Below are 15,998 nucleotides of genomic sequence, written 5' to 3'. Positions count from 1 at the left end.
GTTTTCACACAATGACTTACAGGTGTTAAAAAACGTGACTAGCTTAACCTGTTACTAGCTTAAAACATGTGCTCACAGCACTGTTAGGTCTAAAAAGAAACATAAAAGTGAAGCTTACCATGCAAACTTGTAATTTGCCTTTTGTACAGCTGAAGACCCCACACTTGAATCGTATATTTGTCCTCCTACGGAGCCCCTAAAGGGACATGGGAGGGGAAAAAAAACTATTGCGAGATCTCGCAAAACCTTTTGCGAGATCTCGCAATACTTTTTTGCGAGATCTCTCAAAGGTTTCTCGTGACCGTGAACCTGAAGAAAGTCAGTCACGCAGCATCATCTCAGTCACGCAGCACCATCTACTGTGGGGCCGCTCAGTTGCAAGCATGGAGGATGATTTGGAGCAGTTCTTAATTTGTAGAGAGGTCCCAAAGGATGATATTACACGGATGAAGAGAGACAAGGTGAGTAAGCATGCCGTTCATTCAGTGTAAATGTAAGAACACTCGTGGGTAACAAAGTTAGCAGTAATGCTATGCTATCATAAGCTAATACTAGTATGGTTAGCTGAAATCTTAATCGTTTCGTTTTTGTTTATGAACGGCACACTTGATAGCCTAATTACTGTACCTAATACCAGTGATGGCAATGATACGATTAAATTTGAACAACGAACAAAAGTAATGCGCACACGGACTATTCTCAGCAAACTGATAAGAACTGTATCGTCGTTACCAAATTAACGACAGAGTATCACATTATCAGATTAGCCAGTGTATGTTTATAGTATAACAATAGAGAAATTAATAACGCCTACACGTACAGGTAGCTTAAGGTGCTATGGTGAGGTAAGCCTTTGGCTTTGTTCAGGTTGAGATTACCTGGATGCGTTTTTGTATGTTTGTATGTATTTTTATTTTTTTAATGATGCTGAATCTTGGAATTCTCATCTGCCAAAATAATTTGTACATTAACTGCAGATTCAAATTCAATTCAAAATTCAAAAATACTTTATTAATCCCAGAGGGAAATTGATTAGCGAGAATTGGAATTATTTAATGAATAAAAGTGCACGTGTCAGGTTGCCAGTCAAAATTGTTTCATGGAAGGGGCTTTTAAAACTGTTAAAAGGGAATCTGTCACTATAGTCAGTACCGGTAAGTTAATGCATTTGAATAAATAAATGTGTCCCTTGCAGGGCTAAACCAGCTCTTATTCCTAGAAATAGACAAAATGGGATTTGTGTGCAGAAAGCTAGCATTCTGTCTGGTAATATGTGGAAACTTGTACTGTACTCTAAGATCCCATCTGTTTACAGATGCAGGTTACCACTGAAACACTGCATTGAAACTATTATTTCTCTCTCTCTCTCTCTCTCTCTCTCTCTGTCTCTCTGCAGGTTGACAAGGCAGTATTGCGCATCATGACTGATGAGCAAATGTCAAAATACATCACGTCATATGGTGACCGAGTAGCTGTCCTATCTTTCTGTGAACAAACGCAGTGTCATAGCACCAATAAAGAGACTCTATTACAGAGATTAAAATGTAAAATAGGGGCACGCAAGATGAAGTCCAAGACAAGAGGATCAGTGAGTGGTACACCAGATGAACCCCAAAGTACCATGGCCAGACAAAAAAATATGGCAGCAGAGAAGACTTCAAGGAAGGTTGAAATTGGATGGCTTCATTTTGGCAGTAATGGATACAGTCAAGTACGGACCAACAGTGGTGGAGGCACAAGACATGCAACACTGGCAAAAACAACAACTGTTGCTCAGATCATGGAATTAGGAAAGGAGCTGTTTTTCCCTGATGGGCGCTCAACAAAAGGACCAGCTGAAGACTTCACATTTGGCATCTGTGATTTTAAAAAGAACAAGATTCCCTTGGATAGCACTATTGGCCAAATGTATGAACAAACTAAACTGAAGCTGCTCAGATTTTACATTTGTACAAAAGAGGGAGCTTCAACAGATCACTCATCTAAGGAAAAGGGGCTTCTTGAAGATGAAGAAGATGGATGTCACTCAGGCGATTCCATCACAGATCTGCAGGATCTTTCAAATTCATCTGATAGTGATGGAGGCACCCAGGTATATTGAAATATATTTTTGACAAGTTGAATATATTTTTGACAAGTTGAATAATGATACTAACAAGGATTGATGTAAATTATTTGCTAAAAAGATTACTCTCTTCAGTCAATAACTTTATTATGACTGTCTTTCTACATATACCTGCAAACCTGTGATGTGTCTGTTTGTTTATGTTGCATCTCTAAACATGTTTATTTGGGATTACATGTGTACTAACAAGGCTTTATGTTTTGCATTATTGTTGTATGACTGTCTGTGGTACACACCTTTCTCACAATTATATCATTAATATACGTTTTTCTGCCATTGCATTATAGAGACTGAGACAAGATGCAGGACAATCTAAAAATGATTGCCGAGATGTGCGTTATTCTTAAGCGATAGTTCAGCATTTGTTAAATTAGCCTATTTCTGTAATCCCCATAGTCATATGAGCACCGTAGGTAAATTCCATTTAATTATCAGTGCCTGTTAATTTCTCGAGGTGATGTGTGTGTTGCACAGTGAACACAATGGAGGTGAACTAAACATGCGCTGTTTGAAATCACTCATTACAGCGCGATGTCTGAAATGATGTTCCAGCTTTATTTTTGGCACGAAAAACACTCGGGTAATGTTCATTATTTCATTCTGTGGTGAATGCACAGGTCACAACTTCTCTATTCAGTCTTTTGGAGTTGTTGGATGATATATTGTAAACATTTAAAGTTTTGAGGAACAGCACATTAATTTACCTTCATTGTTTTCTCTGTGCAGCATGTCTTTTTGTCATGGGTCTTAAAGCACCAGGCACTGATAAAATAAAGAGAAAAGTCAAACTCATATGTCAGTAGGGATTATAACGTTTAATATACTGTGTTTTAATGTGTAATCTTACACAGCATGTTATAATAAATGTGGAATATGTTCTAATATTACTGGATACTACATTAAAGCCTACTGTCTTTGCTGTGTTTTCAGATGCAAACAAGATCAAAAAAGAGAAGGGAAATACTTGAGACGGAGACAGCACAAAGCCCAGGTCCACCACATCCCTTTCAGTCAACCCCAACAGACATTACAAGTAGTAACATTGGACAAAGACAAAACAGAAGTGAGCTTAGTTTACCGAAGCCCCCGTTTGAAGAGGCCGATACACTTGTGTGGGATTCCGATGACGATGGTGTGGTGGTTGTAAATTTTAACCATTTTGAGGGAGATGATGTCATACAGGTATGAAAGATTTTCTGTTTGAAAATATTTTTCATGAACTTTCATTTCAAATATTTACTGGTGTGTCATGATCAACTTGTACTGAAAACAAATAATTATCTTTAGTGAAAGTGGAATTCAGTTAGGGCCTTTTGATCTTATTCCTGGGATTATGCAGAAATTGTAACTCTGACTTATGAATTTATTATAATGTTATGTCTCTAAAATGTAAGAGTGTTTTCATTTCTCAAAACCTAAGTGAGTTTTTACATGGTATGTGGAGAATTTCTGATTTTTTTTTCTAGAAGTTACACTGAAGAAGAGTAATTTAGAAAGACCTATAAAAAAGGTCAGCAATGACATCATATATTTATGCTTTAATGTTTCTTCTGGGATGTATTATATCTTTCAGATTGCTGAGGTGAGTGGAGCCCCTACACAGGTTATACAGCTTCTAGCACCTTCAGGCGATGGCCTAACTGGACTGGATGAGCAGCTATTCATACGTGAGGAGGCAGCGCAAACTGCTCAGGTAAGACACACCATTTTAACTTTGATGTTCTCAAGGTTATCTTGTACTGGGGTAAGAGATCACACATTTTGAATAGAAAGCAGTTTGACGAGGGGGTTTGTGACATCATATAAAATATGCTTGGGTTTTCTTTTTATGTGAAACATAGGACCCAAAGCTACTTCAACCTTGGCACAAACATGGTAAGGGCTACTTTGGCTTCTGCTTTACTCATTAGTCACTCGCTCTGTTTTTTATGTATTTTGTTCTTCCAGCTGGACAGTGAGCTGAATTTGCCATCGGATTCAAGCAGCCAGATTTCCTCAACAACATCGTCCAGCATCGCAGGAAATCCACAGACCATGCGGCGTGCTTCAATTTGCAGGATAAAGGTTGTCGATGATCTTTTGGCTGTATTTACCGACAGCAGCATCATGAATGTGACTTTAAAGATGGATTTTGTAAACGAAAAAGCCGTTGATGATGCTGGTGTGTCTAGGGAGGTGTACACAGCCTTCTGGGAGCAAGTTCTTGAACAGTGTGAGGGGGAAATGGAGCGAGTTCCAAGGCTGAGGCCAGATTTCTCTGAGGCTGAATGGCAAGCGGTTGGATGCATTTGGGTAAAAGGATTTCTCGATCATGGTGTAATGCCAGTGAAGCTTTCCCTGGCTTTCATTTTAGCATGCATCAACGGAATTGACTACGTTGATACAGAGACCTTGATGTCATCGTTTCTCAACTACCTGCCTCCTATCGAAAGATCAGCTGTTGAGAAGGCTCTCCAGGGCACAATGGAAGAAAGTGATCAAGAGGACTTGATGGACCTTTTCACACGGATGGGTTCTCATTCCTTACCTCCACAGAATGGCATGAAGTCTGCCATAGAAATGATGGCCCACAAAGCCATTCTCCAAGAGCCGAAGTATATAGTTGATTGCTTCTCCACTCCCATGTCACATGTAAAGCTGAAACTACCAGATAAGGACAGTGTGTTAAATCTGTATGAGTTAAAGAAGCCCACAGGCAAAAGAGTGATGCAACTGTTTGAAACAACAAAGGTGGTGCTGTCTCAGAGAGAACAAGCAACCTTTTACCATCTCCAGCGTTATGTGAAAAATGCTGATCAAGCCAAAGCTGAGAAAATCCTGTGTTTCTGCACAGGTTCCTCAGTTATTTGTGTTGAGAAAATTATGGTTAGCTTTAATGCAGAAACTGGCCTCAACAGAAGGCCTGTTGCTCACACCTGTGGAGCTACACTTGATGTACCATGTACATACAGTTCTTACCCAGAATTCCGCACAGAATTTGACAATATCCTGTCCAGCAACTACTTAGATATGGACATTATTTAAACTTGCACGTGATGTTGAAAAGGCCACATATTAATAGGCCTTATTGTATGGTTGATTTTATTTATTTTTTGTTATAATTTAAACAACTTGATGCACTGAAAATTGGAGTAAGCAGTTGTTCATTTAAATTTATATTAGCTTGCAATTTGATTTTTTCATTGGTGTAATAGGACACCTCCATAGTTTTTACAGTAATTTTGTTTTGAAATATACTTTGAAAATGACTGCAGCTTTTATTTCCACCAGTTTGAGTATAACCCAGCTTCATTGCTGAACTTGTTCCTTAAAGAACATTAGTGTAATGCTAATGTCAAATGGATATTCCACCTTTATTTAGAATTTTATCTTTTGTCATATTCCCCTGAGTTTGAAAAGTTAGGAAAAAACATTTAGTAACCTGACCTGTCATTCTTCCCATCTGGCAGCAGCCAGTTTGCGCTAATTTAGCATAAAACAATGTAAGGGAATATAACCAGCAAAATGCTCGTTGTTCCCATTTACTTTGTTTTCATGTGTAACTAAAGCAAACTGGCTGCAGCCAGATGAGGGGAATGACAGGGCAAGGTTTTTTTTTTCTGAAATATAACTAAAGATAAAATTCTACATAAAGGTGGAATATCAATTGAAATTCACACCAGAATGTTCCTTATTCAGAAAAAGTTTGATACTCACTGTAGAGATGAGTGTTCCTGTTTACAAAATGTTCTGTATAAGCTGCGGTTGCCTGTGTGAGATGGCCTTCAGAAAGATTGTAATATTTCCATTACATTAATTTACTAGTGGAACTTAATGCCACCACATACATTTTTATTGAATGTGAGTGCATTTTGTCATTACGTGACCTATAAGTACTGCAGTGTAAATTTTTATATCACTTGTTTTTTATTGACAAACCAGTCAGATATGGCCAAGTTCAAGGTAGCAGATTTCACATGTTTTTTTACAGTTCATACAGAATAATAAATTTTCTGCTACACTCTGACATCACAAGCTTGGCTACAGAGTTTGTTCATCTGCACATACTGTATCTTCACTGTCAACTACTGCAATATATGAACATGTTTTGGGAAATAGATGAACCTATAGTGGGAAATGCAAAATATTTTTTGAATTTTTTAGAAGAAAAATTAAAATGATAAATCAACTATCTATCAAATAGTGGGTACTTTATTGTTCCCATACAGGGCATAAAGAAATATCCCTGAATCACAAAGATGCAGTGATGGCCTCTCTTAGGTGCCTATACAAAGTCATAGCCTGATAAGGATCTGATGGCAAGGTCAGATGGGACTCCGCAATGAAGATGTTGCATAGTTCATAAACATCTTGATCGCATGGTATCGGCCGGCGAAAGACGCATTCATCTTTGCACAGCTGAAGAGGTTCATCTTCAACAGGGGAAAGAAAGTCTCTGGTCCCATTGAGCTGAGGCAATGCATACATCACATTGGGCCGACCACTTGGGACATGGATGTTCCTTGATGGTCTGATGACGTGTGCATTCCAAACCTGGACAGTGTCATCTAACTCATCCTGTTAAAAAGAATAAACAAATAGAATTAGGAAAAACTGCACATTCATATACACTTTAAAAATGCAAAAATGTTCTCTCTCCTCCCTCTGTATTTTATCTCCTCTCCATCCTTCCTCCCTCCTCTCCCTCATCCTTCCTTCCCTCCCTCCATCCTTCCCTCTCCTCCCTTCATCCTTCCCTCCTCCCTTCATCCTTTCCTTCCTCACATTCTGTTTCTCTGCTCCATTCTATTATTCATCCCTTTCTCTAGCTCCTTCTCTCTCTCTCTCTCTCTCTCTCTCTCTCTCTCTCTCTCTCTCTCTCTCTCTCTCTCTCTCTCTCTCTCTCTCTCACACACACACACACACACACACACACACTCTCTCTCTCTCTCACCTGGATGAGTCCCATGCAACAAAACTGAAGAATAGCCTTGTCCAGAAAACCGCCGTCAAAAAATCCATTGTCTCCCATGTCTGCAAACAGAGACATCCAGAATTCCACACACTGGTTGCGCAGAAAGCCCCACCAATACTCAATCCGTTGATTGGCGGTGCTTGCTCCCTCCAGGTAGCTGTCGACAGAGCCGTCTAGATTAATGGGGACAAGGAACCGCTGAAAGCCTCTGACATGGCCGTTTTCTGTCCCGAGATCGCCTCTCACAATCCTAGGGCATCCCTCTAAACGTTGGACCGCATCAACGTAATAACCCCCGATCAACTTTGGGTCACTACTCGTTATATAGGCATTAAGCCAGATTATTTTTCGGGAAAACCCATCGATACATCCGTTGATGCAAAAGCCATATGGCTTCAGTTTGTCATAGCTGTCAATGTGCCATATGAAGTTCGGGCCTTTTGAAAAATAGTTCCGTCGTCTTAGGCGTCTTGCTTGCCTCATTGACACTCCTCTCGGATCTAGCTCCTTCAACACCAGCCTCACATCTTCCTTCTTTGCTCGTAATCCATGTTCTCGACACTTGGCGTACATCCAGCGGTACCCGTGAAGCTGGCCAGAGTACTGTAGCTCGTTGCTAATGAATTCAACCAAGTCCGCAATATCACAGTAACTTTCACGACGAGAAAGTCCCCTCGCACTGAGAATTCTTTTCAAATGTCTCTCACTTATATCAACGCCATGTCTGCAGCCAAGAACGAATTTAATGTCTTTGTATGTTAAGCCAATATCAAAATAAAAATCTATAAACTTCCCCCACGAATGATATGGACGCTCCTCCATGTTGTTGTGTGTCTGTTTATCTTCCGGTTCACTGTCATGGGAAACTTTGCGAGATCTCGCAAAAGTAATGCGAGATCTCGCAAAACCTTTTGCAAAACCTATTGCGAGATCTCGCAAAAGGTTTTGCGAGATCTCGCAATAGTTTTTTTTCCCCTCCCATGTCCCTTTAGGGGCTCCGTACGTACTATCTCACACCAGCTTGCTTGCTCTCGCGCAGTGGCTACCCGATCCGTACCGGAAACCCGATCGGTACCACGCATGCGCGAATTTTACGTCACTTCCTCTCTTTGCCAACTTTGCGACAGTTACCGACTGCGGGACGTTTAAACAATGGATACCTCCATTTACAACGAAATTCATGATTTTCTCCTCAACGGAGAGCTTCCGGCGATTGAACAAAAGCGCCGTAAAATAAGAAGAATGGCGCCTAATTACAGACTTAAAGGTAAGTACGAAAATTAAAGATGATCTTTTATCGTGGTCTACAGCTGCCCTTGCTGCTTGAGGGTAGAGACTCCGTTATTGTTCTAAAGTTGCATGACGCCTGCATTGATTCAGGATGGTGTAACGAGTAATATCAGTGTACAGTGTAGCATCGTCTGTAATATCGAAACTATATATAGGTCTACATCTTGGTGTGTGGTCTTATTTTAGATTAAAAAAAATCGTAAATACAATATCATATATATATATATATATATATATATATATATATACTGCTGGCCAGTAAATTAGAATATCATCAAAAGGTTGAAAATATTTCAGTAATTCCATTCAAAACGTGAAACTTGTACATTATATTCATGCAATGCACACAGACCAATGTATTTCCGATGTTTATTACGTTTAATTTTGATATTTATAGGTGACAACCAATGAAAACATCAAATCTGGTATCTCAGAAAATTAGAATATTCTAAAGGCCAATGAAAAAATGTTTGTTTCTCTAATGTTGGCCAACTGAAAAGAATGAACATGAAAAGAATGTGCATGTATAGCACTCAATACTTAGTCGGGGCTCCTTTTGCCTCAATAACTGCAGTAATGCGGCGTGGCATGGACTCGATCAGTCTGTGGCACTGCTCAGGTGTTATGAGAGCCCAGGTTGCTCTGATAGTCGTCTTCAGCTCCTCTGCATTGTTGGGTCTAGCGTATTGCATCCTCCGCTTCACAATACCCCATAGATTTTCTATGGGGTTAAGGTCAGGCGAGTTTGCTGGCCAATCAAGGACAGGGATACCATGGCCCTTGAACCAGGTGCTGGTGGTTTTGGCACTGTGTGCAGGTGCCAAGTCCTGTTGAAAGGTGAAGTCTGCATCCCCATAAAGTTGGTCAGCAGCAGGAAGCATGAAGTGCTCTAAAACTTCCTGGTAGACGGCTGCATTGACCCTGGACCTCAGGAAACAGTGGGCCAACACCGGCAGATGACATGGCACCCCACACCATCACTGACGGTGGAAACTTTACACTGGACCTCATGCAACGTGGATTCTGTGCTTCTCCGCTCTTCCTCCAGACTCTGGGTCCTTGATTTCCAAAGGAAATGCAGAACTTGCTTTCATCAGAAAACATAACTTTGGACCACTCAGCATCAGTCCAGTCCTTTTTGTCCTTGGCCCAGGCGAGACGCTTCTTGCGCTGTTTCTTGTTCAAGAGTGGCTTGACACACGGAATGCGACACCTGAATCCCATGTCTTTCATGAGTCTCCTCGTGGTGGTTCTTGAAGCGCTGACTCCAGCTGCAGTCCACTCTTTGTGGATCTCCCCCACATTTTTGAATGGGTTTGTCGTCACAATTCTCTGCAGGGTGCGGTTATCCCTAGAGCTTGTACACTTTTTTCTACCACATTTTTTCCGTCCCTTCGCCTGTCTGTTAATGTGCTTGGACACAGAGCTCTGCGAACAGCCAGCTTCTTTAGCAATCACCTTTTGTGTCTTGCCCTCCTTGTGCAAGGTGTCAATGATTGTCTTTTGGACAGCTGTTAAGTCAGAAGTCTTCCCCATGATTGTGGTGCCTTCAAAACAAGACTGAGGGACCTTTTAAAGGCCTTTGCAGGTGTTTTGAGTAAATCAGCTGATTAGAGTGGCAGCAGGTGTCTTCTATATTCAGCCTTTTCAGAATATTCTAATTTTTTGAGATACCAAATTTGGAGTTTTCATTAGTTGTCACTTATGAATATCAAATTTAAATGTAATGAACATTGGAAATACATTGGTCTGTGTGCATTGCATGAATATAATGTACAAGTTTCACGTTTTGAATGGAATTACTGAAATATTTTCAACCTTTTGATGATATTCTAATTTACTGGCCAGCACTTGTATATATATATATATATATATATATATATATATATATATATATATATATATGATATTGTATTTACGATTTTTTTAAATCTAAAATAAGACCACACACCAAGATGTAGACCTATATATAGTTTCGATATTACAGACGATGCTACACTGTACACTGATATTACTCGTTACACCATCCTGAATCAACGCAGGCGTCATGCAACTTTAGAACAATAACGGAGTCTCTACCCTCAAGCAGCAAGGGCAGCTGTAGACCACGATAAAAGATCATCTTTAATTTTCGTACTTACCTTTAAGTCTGTAATTAGGCGCCATTCTTCTTATTTTACGGCGCTTTTGTTCAATCGCCGGAAGCTCTCCGTTGAGGAGAAAATCATGAATTTCGTTGTAAATGGAGGTATCCATTGTTTAAACGTCCCGCAGTCGGTAACTGTCGCAAAGTTGGCAAAGAGAGGAAGTGACGTAAAATTCGCGCATGCGTGGTACCGATCGGGTTTCCGGTACGGATCGGGTAGCCACTGCTGTCGCTACCCGATCCGTACCGGAAACCCGATCGGTACCACGCATGCGCGAAAGGCGTCTACTTCCGCTCGAAGCATTTTACGATAGTTACGGGTCAGAGTATCTGTTAAGATGTTAAAAAATAATAAGTATCTATTTAAATGTTTGCAATAGTGAAACATTTCAATTTAATGTAAAAATGAAAAAAAAAAAAAAACGTCGGACCGTACAGATCGGGTCTACCTGATCCGTACCGCGCATGTGCAGATGCTCTACTCTTCTTGTGATCCGTTCAATGGCAGTTTACTCCGCAGTGTACGAGGATACTGCCACTTGCTGACCGAGCGAATTAGCCCGATTGTAAACTGAATTTGCGTTGTTACAAATCATGTTTTTATATGCGTGTTAAATTTGATTTAGTGTGTTTATGCTTGTATGTGTGGAGACGATTGATTTGAATTATCTTGATGTTATGTTGATAATGTCCACTGTAAATTGTCAGTAAACACTGGCTGATTAGTCTTCAGGTAACCTATTACATGTTTGTTTTTTCTCCACAAAATAGGTTATATTTTCATTTAAAAGATGAAAATGTGTCACTGTGATACAGCAGATATTCTTAATTTGCACTACATGTCCTATGAATGTTTTCCAATATGAAATGTAATATATTCTTGCACAAAAGCCAATTTGGCTCATCACCTAAAATTTGTTTACTTTCTACTTTTGTGTTAGATTTCTTCGTTTGCCACTTTGTCTTGAAATAACTTAATTCTTTGTAATACCATAGTGATCATTTTCACAATGTTGCAAAATTAATGTTTGAAAATAGTTTCTCAAGGTATTCATAGGTTAAACATGTTAAATACAGATTTAACTACACTCATGTTTATATCCATATAAAATAACACAGGACCACTTTATAATTTCCACAGGTTTACTGTAATAATGCGGAACACAAACAACAGATTACAAGAGCATGAACAACAGCAAAAGGATTGAGAGGATGGTTACAACCCAGATTATTTGAATAAGGAGATACATATTGATGGAAATAAAAAGCTTTTTATTTTCAGCGTGCCCTTTCTGGCAGTGTGGTACTCTGAGTACCAGGTACAAGCCCAACAGATTCACTTTCTCAAACAGAGTGTGACAGTGTGAGTTTCCTGTCACAATGTCCCGATTGATCATCCTTGATCAGTCCCTTTGGCTGACTGGTTAGAGCGTATGACTCTCACCCGGGAGTCTGGGGATCGAATCCCGCCCGGGCCCTCGTTTATCCACCTTGCCACAAGAGCATTAAAGTTTTTGCTATAGTACTCCAAGAAGAATGATCAAAATCTCCCACAAAACTCTCCAATATGTCCATTAGGACACGTTCTGGTAACTGCAAAATTTATGCCACGTGACAATAGTGAAAATACAAAATTTGTCCATAAAGTTTCAGAAATATGAGGACTGAAAACACATTACATTGAGTAGTGTTTTCATAACTATTACTTCATTCTACTACTGGATAATGTCTCTGAAGGAGCTGCCTGTGACTATAACTACTAATTCAGTTATATCAACAAATGAAAGAAACAGGAAAATCAATAGATTACCTCCAGTATAAGACACCTGTCAGCCTCAGCCTTTAACAGAAAACATGATTATCACATTAGACTGAAATGAAGACTACCACCATGTATGTAAACCTGCATTGTGATGAATAGTCTCAACATTGTGTGGTTCTGTCCTACAAATAGTTATCTGATTGTTGTCCTCTCTCACCGGTCTGATTAGACTTGGTGAAGGCTTGGAGGAAGTTGCCTTTGGTACCCTGAAGACAGGCTGGAGAGTCCCCTGGAGGAGAAGGGATGCTTCTTCTGTCCAGAAGGCAAATCTTTGTCCATGCCTTTAGAAAACAACGCCAGTCTGAATGGACTCTAGTTGTGGACTGTTGCTTTCTTCAGTATGTTCGGTCACAGGGTTTACAGTAAGCCACTTTCACAAACATCTGTTTGACCTGATGTCTTGCCTGAACCAAAGCTGCAAATATGATGGTGCCAGTTTGTCTAAAGTGCCTGCCATACCCCTCAATGCCGAATCTCTCCAGCAGCTGAATACACCACCACAGACGAATTGCTGGCATTTCCTCCTGAAGACAAATATAATGTAAGGTTTATGAAGACTGGAGACTGGCACAGATACTTTGGTGGTACTGTCTGAAAAAGCTTACCTCTGTGAAAGATGGTGGAGATGAGGTGCAGATGCAGAGAGCATACTGTAAAGTAAAATCAATCTTTAACATGTTAAAATGTTATATTCAAGTAATGGCAAGAAAATTCTCACCATCAGCATAAAGATGCCGCAGCAATTTCCCATGAACTGCTGGGGAAAGAACTGTAAAAAGAAACATGTTTCATTAAATGAGGAGAGCTGACATGCACCTGCTAGTTGTTAATTGCATTATGATGCACCTGATGAGCTTTCAAACTTTTGCACTGAAAACATACCTCAAGGTCTCTTCCTGTTTTCTCCTGACAGAAGCACGTCATCGCCTGCTTGAACAACACACTGCCTTACTAGCTTCCTTTTCCGTGTTCCAAAGGTCTTCCTCTGGGTGTCCTGTGCCCTCTCAATATTGCGAAGAACCTACAAAAACATTACATGAAAAGCAGAGAGAGAAATATACATATTTATTATTCACCAGGTCGCCATGGCAATGCTCATTCTGGAAATATAGAAATACAGAAAATTTAGCTACTAAAGCAGTAAAAATGTTGAATACACTAACCACATTTCCCCTTTTTTCCTCAACAAGTCTCCTTTCCCTGTCAGTCAGCCCTCTTCAAATGTACAGACTGTTTCATTCAGAACCGTCATCTCCTCAACTCTTGTGTCGATGTCCACTTCTGGGTCTGCAACCTCAAAGTCATCGTCCATGGGACAGGTGTTCATCACAGCAGGAAGACGTGGATGTCGGTAGAAGAGCAGGAAATAGGCACTGTGGCGGGTGGAGTGCTGATCACACAAAATCTCTCCATTAATTCATTTTCTCTTGCACTTGTCAATAACTTCTTTTTTTTATAAACAAAATTAAAAACATTCTTAAGACGATGCTACACTGTGAAGCAGCGTAAAAGTCATACAAAATGTCAAAATAGGAATACCTGCTTTGCAGTGTTGATGCCGTACACCACAGCAGCAAGGTGAACGTCCCAGTTGTCATGGTTCTGGTTCACGTATTTTCTGAGAGCATGCTTAATGTTCTGGTTGGTCCTCTCATCCTTGAGTTGTATTGCAGAATAGATAAAGAAGCATGACTGATTTCCCATGAGTTACTCAAGGTTAGATATCCAAATGCTAACCTGCCTGTTGGTCTGGGGGTGGTAAGCACTGGAGACAGCATGTTTAATATTCAGCATGCTGAAAATGCTGTCGTTGAGCTGCAGTGGCATGAGCAGACTTGGTCTAAATACATCATCTCAAATGTCAAGGTACGACTAACACTTTCACAAATTTTACCTGGTTCACAAACTCCTTTCCTTGGTCAGTGATGATCTTCCTCACCATGCCAAACATGTATAACTTAGACGTCATGACTGCAGAGACCTCAGCAGCAGTCTTGGACTTAAGAGGTTCTGCAATCACCCACTTCGTATACAGATCGGTCATAGTCAGGACATATCGGTTCCCTAGACGTGTTTCTGGGAGTGGTCCAATTAAATCCATGCCCAGCAACTCCCAAGGTTCTCTTACCTGCAGGTCACAGAACTTATCAAGTGAAAATTTAAAGCTAACCTGCAGCAGACAAGCTTATTAACTTGAAAATTAAATGTAAATAGCTTTAAGATGTACCTTGATGGGATGTAATGTTGGTGCCACGGTCTTGATTGGGTCATTCATCTGGCAGCGATGACAACATCTGACCTGAAAGGCGTATTCCAAACAATATGTCTAGGAAACCCTAAAGCAGTTGATGTAAATTGATAATAAAATAAAAAGACAGAAACTAATGTTGAAATGTAAGTGTGCAAGTAAACACATTCAATTATTCAGCCTACAGATGTTTTAGAAAAAATTATGACGACCTGATTTAGCTTCTTCACTCAAATAAGGCCATTACCCATTCACTGATGTCCTGGTTCAATGTTGGCCAGTAAAAGCCAGCAACAACCATGTTTCGGGTACCTCTGACACCATTGTGGTTCCCGGTACCAGGGTTATTGTGGCACTCCATCAAAACAGGCTTCTTCTCCTCCTCTGACATGACTAGCAGGCGCATGCTCTGCATACTGGGGCCAGTGTAGAAGAGTCTGTTGTCTGGAACAAGATAAAAATGAAAAAAAAAAAAAAAAAAGATGAGAGTTGCTGACTAAAGTAAATTGAAATGTCTGACAGATATTAAAGTTTGAGATCAGCACCAATATGGTACATTTACCTCCAATTGCAATTATCTTTAAAAAAATATATAGGCTATATATATATATATATTGTATTTACGATTTTTAAAAAAATCTAAAATAAGACCACACACCAAGATGTAGACCTATATATAGAGTTTCGATATTACAGACGATGCTACACGTATACACTGTACACTGATATTACTCGTTACACCCTCCTGAATCAACGCAGGCGTCATGCAACTTTAGAACAATAACGGAGAGTCTGTACCCTCAAGCAGCAAGGGCAGCTGTAGACCATGATAAAAGATCATCTTTAATTTTCGTACTTACCTTTAAGTCTGTAATTAGGCGCCACTCTTCTTATTTTACGGCGCTTTTGTTCAATCGTCGGAAGCTCTCCGTTGAGGAGAAAATCATGAATTTCGTTGGTTTCGGAGGTATTCATTGTTTAAACGTCCCGCAGTCGGTAACTGTCGCAAAGTTGGCAAAGAGAGGAAGTGACGTAACATTCGCGCATGCGTGGTACCGATCGGGTTTCCGGTACGGATCGGGTACAGGATCTGCTCGGGTGCAAGATCGGCTCGGGGTCCGTCGGAGGGGGAGGACCCAAGATGGCGGAATGAGCAGCGTCTTCATGCAGGCAGTGTAAAAAGATACGTTTTTTATCCTGATTACTTAAAGTAGTTTGTGCTTAAACCAGTAGTTTCAACCTTAAATTTTGCAAGGAACCCGAAACCTACACTTTTAAAGAGTTTCGTCATCGAATATTCGCCAGTTTAAGACCTATTTGGAAGCAATGATGGAACACGACTACAGTTCAGCAGCTCTAAGGGAGGCTTGCGACGATGATGAAATAGAGGAAATGGAAGCAATTCAAGATATC

At 40.2% G+C, this 15,998-nt stretch overlaps 2 protein-coding genes across 2 annotated transcripts; one reads left to right on the top strand and one right to left on the bottom strand.

The window, feature by feature from the left end:
• Window positions 1-206: 206 nt before the first annotated feature.
• On the top strand, window positions 207-5,621 carry LOC129160060 (uncharacterized). The gene is made up of 5 exons (XM_070555768.1): window positions 207-461; window positions 1,397-2,092; window positions 3,056-3,307; window positions 3,699-3,818; window positions 4,073-5,621. The coding sequence occupies exons 1-5, from the start codon at window positions 207-209 to the stop codon at window positions 5,147-5,149; spliced, it is 2,400 nt and encodes a 799-aa protein (XP_070411869.1). The 3' UTR covers window positions 5,150-5,621.
• On the bottom strand, window positions 5,621-8,487 carry LOC139072235 (uncharacterized). The gene is made up of 2 exons (XM_070555771.1): window positions 7,059-8,487; window positions 5,621-6,682 (listed from the first exon to the last, which is right to left on the bottom strand). Exons 1-2 carry the CDS (start codon window positions 7,899-7,901, stop codon window positions 6,356-6,358), a joined length of 1,170 nt encoding a protein of 389 aa, XP_070411872.1. The 5' UTR covers window positions 7,902-8,487; the 3' UTR covers window positions 5,621-6,355.
• Between the last annotated feature and the right edge of the window lie 7,511 nt (window positions 8,488-15,998).

This window comes from Nothobranchius furzeri, chromosome 10 (assembly GCF_043380555.1).
Source record: "Nothobranchius furzeri strain GRZ-AD chromosome 10, NfurGRZ-RIMD1, whole genome shotgun sequence".
Taxonomy (NCBI): Eukaryota; Metazoa; Chordata; class Actinopteri; order Cyprinodontiformes; family Nothobranchiidae; genus Nothobranchius; species Nothobranchius furzeri.
This window is presented reverse-complemented; position numbering and strand designations above follow the sequence as displayed.

Coding starts and splice junctions, on each gene's coding strand:
- LOC139072235 (XM_070555771.1), bottom strand. CDS start 7,901: ATGGAGGAGCGTCCATATCATTCGTGGGGGAAGTTTATAGATTTTTAT. Junction 6,683..7,058: donor GTTGCATGGGACTCATCCAG/GTGAGAGAGAGA, acceptor TCTTTTTAACAG/GATGAGTTAGATGACACTGT.
- LOC129160060 (XM_070555768.1), top strand. CDS start 207: ATGGGAGGGGAAAAAAAACTATTGCGAGATCTCGCAAAACCTTTTGCG. Junction 462..1,396: donor CACGGATGAAGAGAGACAAG/GTGAGTAAGCAT, acceptor GTCTCTCTGCAG/GTTGACAAGGCAGTATTGCG. Junction 3,819..4,072: donor AGGCAGCGCAAACTGCTCAG/GTAAGACACACC, acceptor TTGTTCTTCCAG/CTGGACAGTGAGCTGAATTT.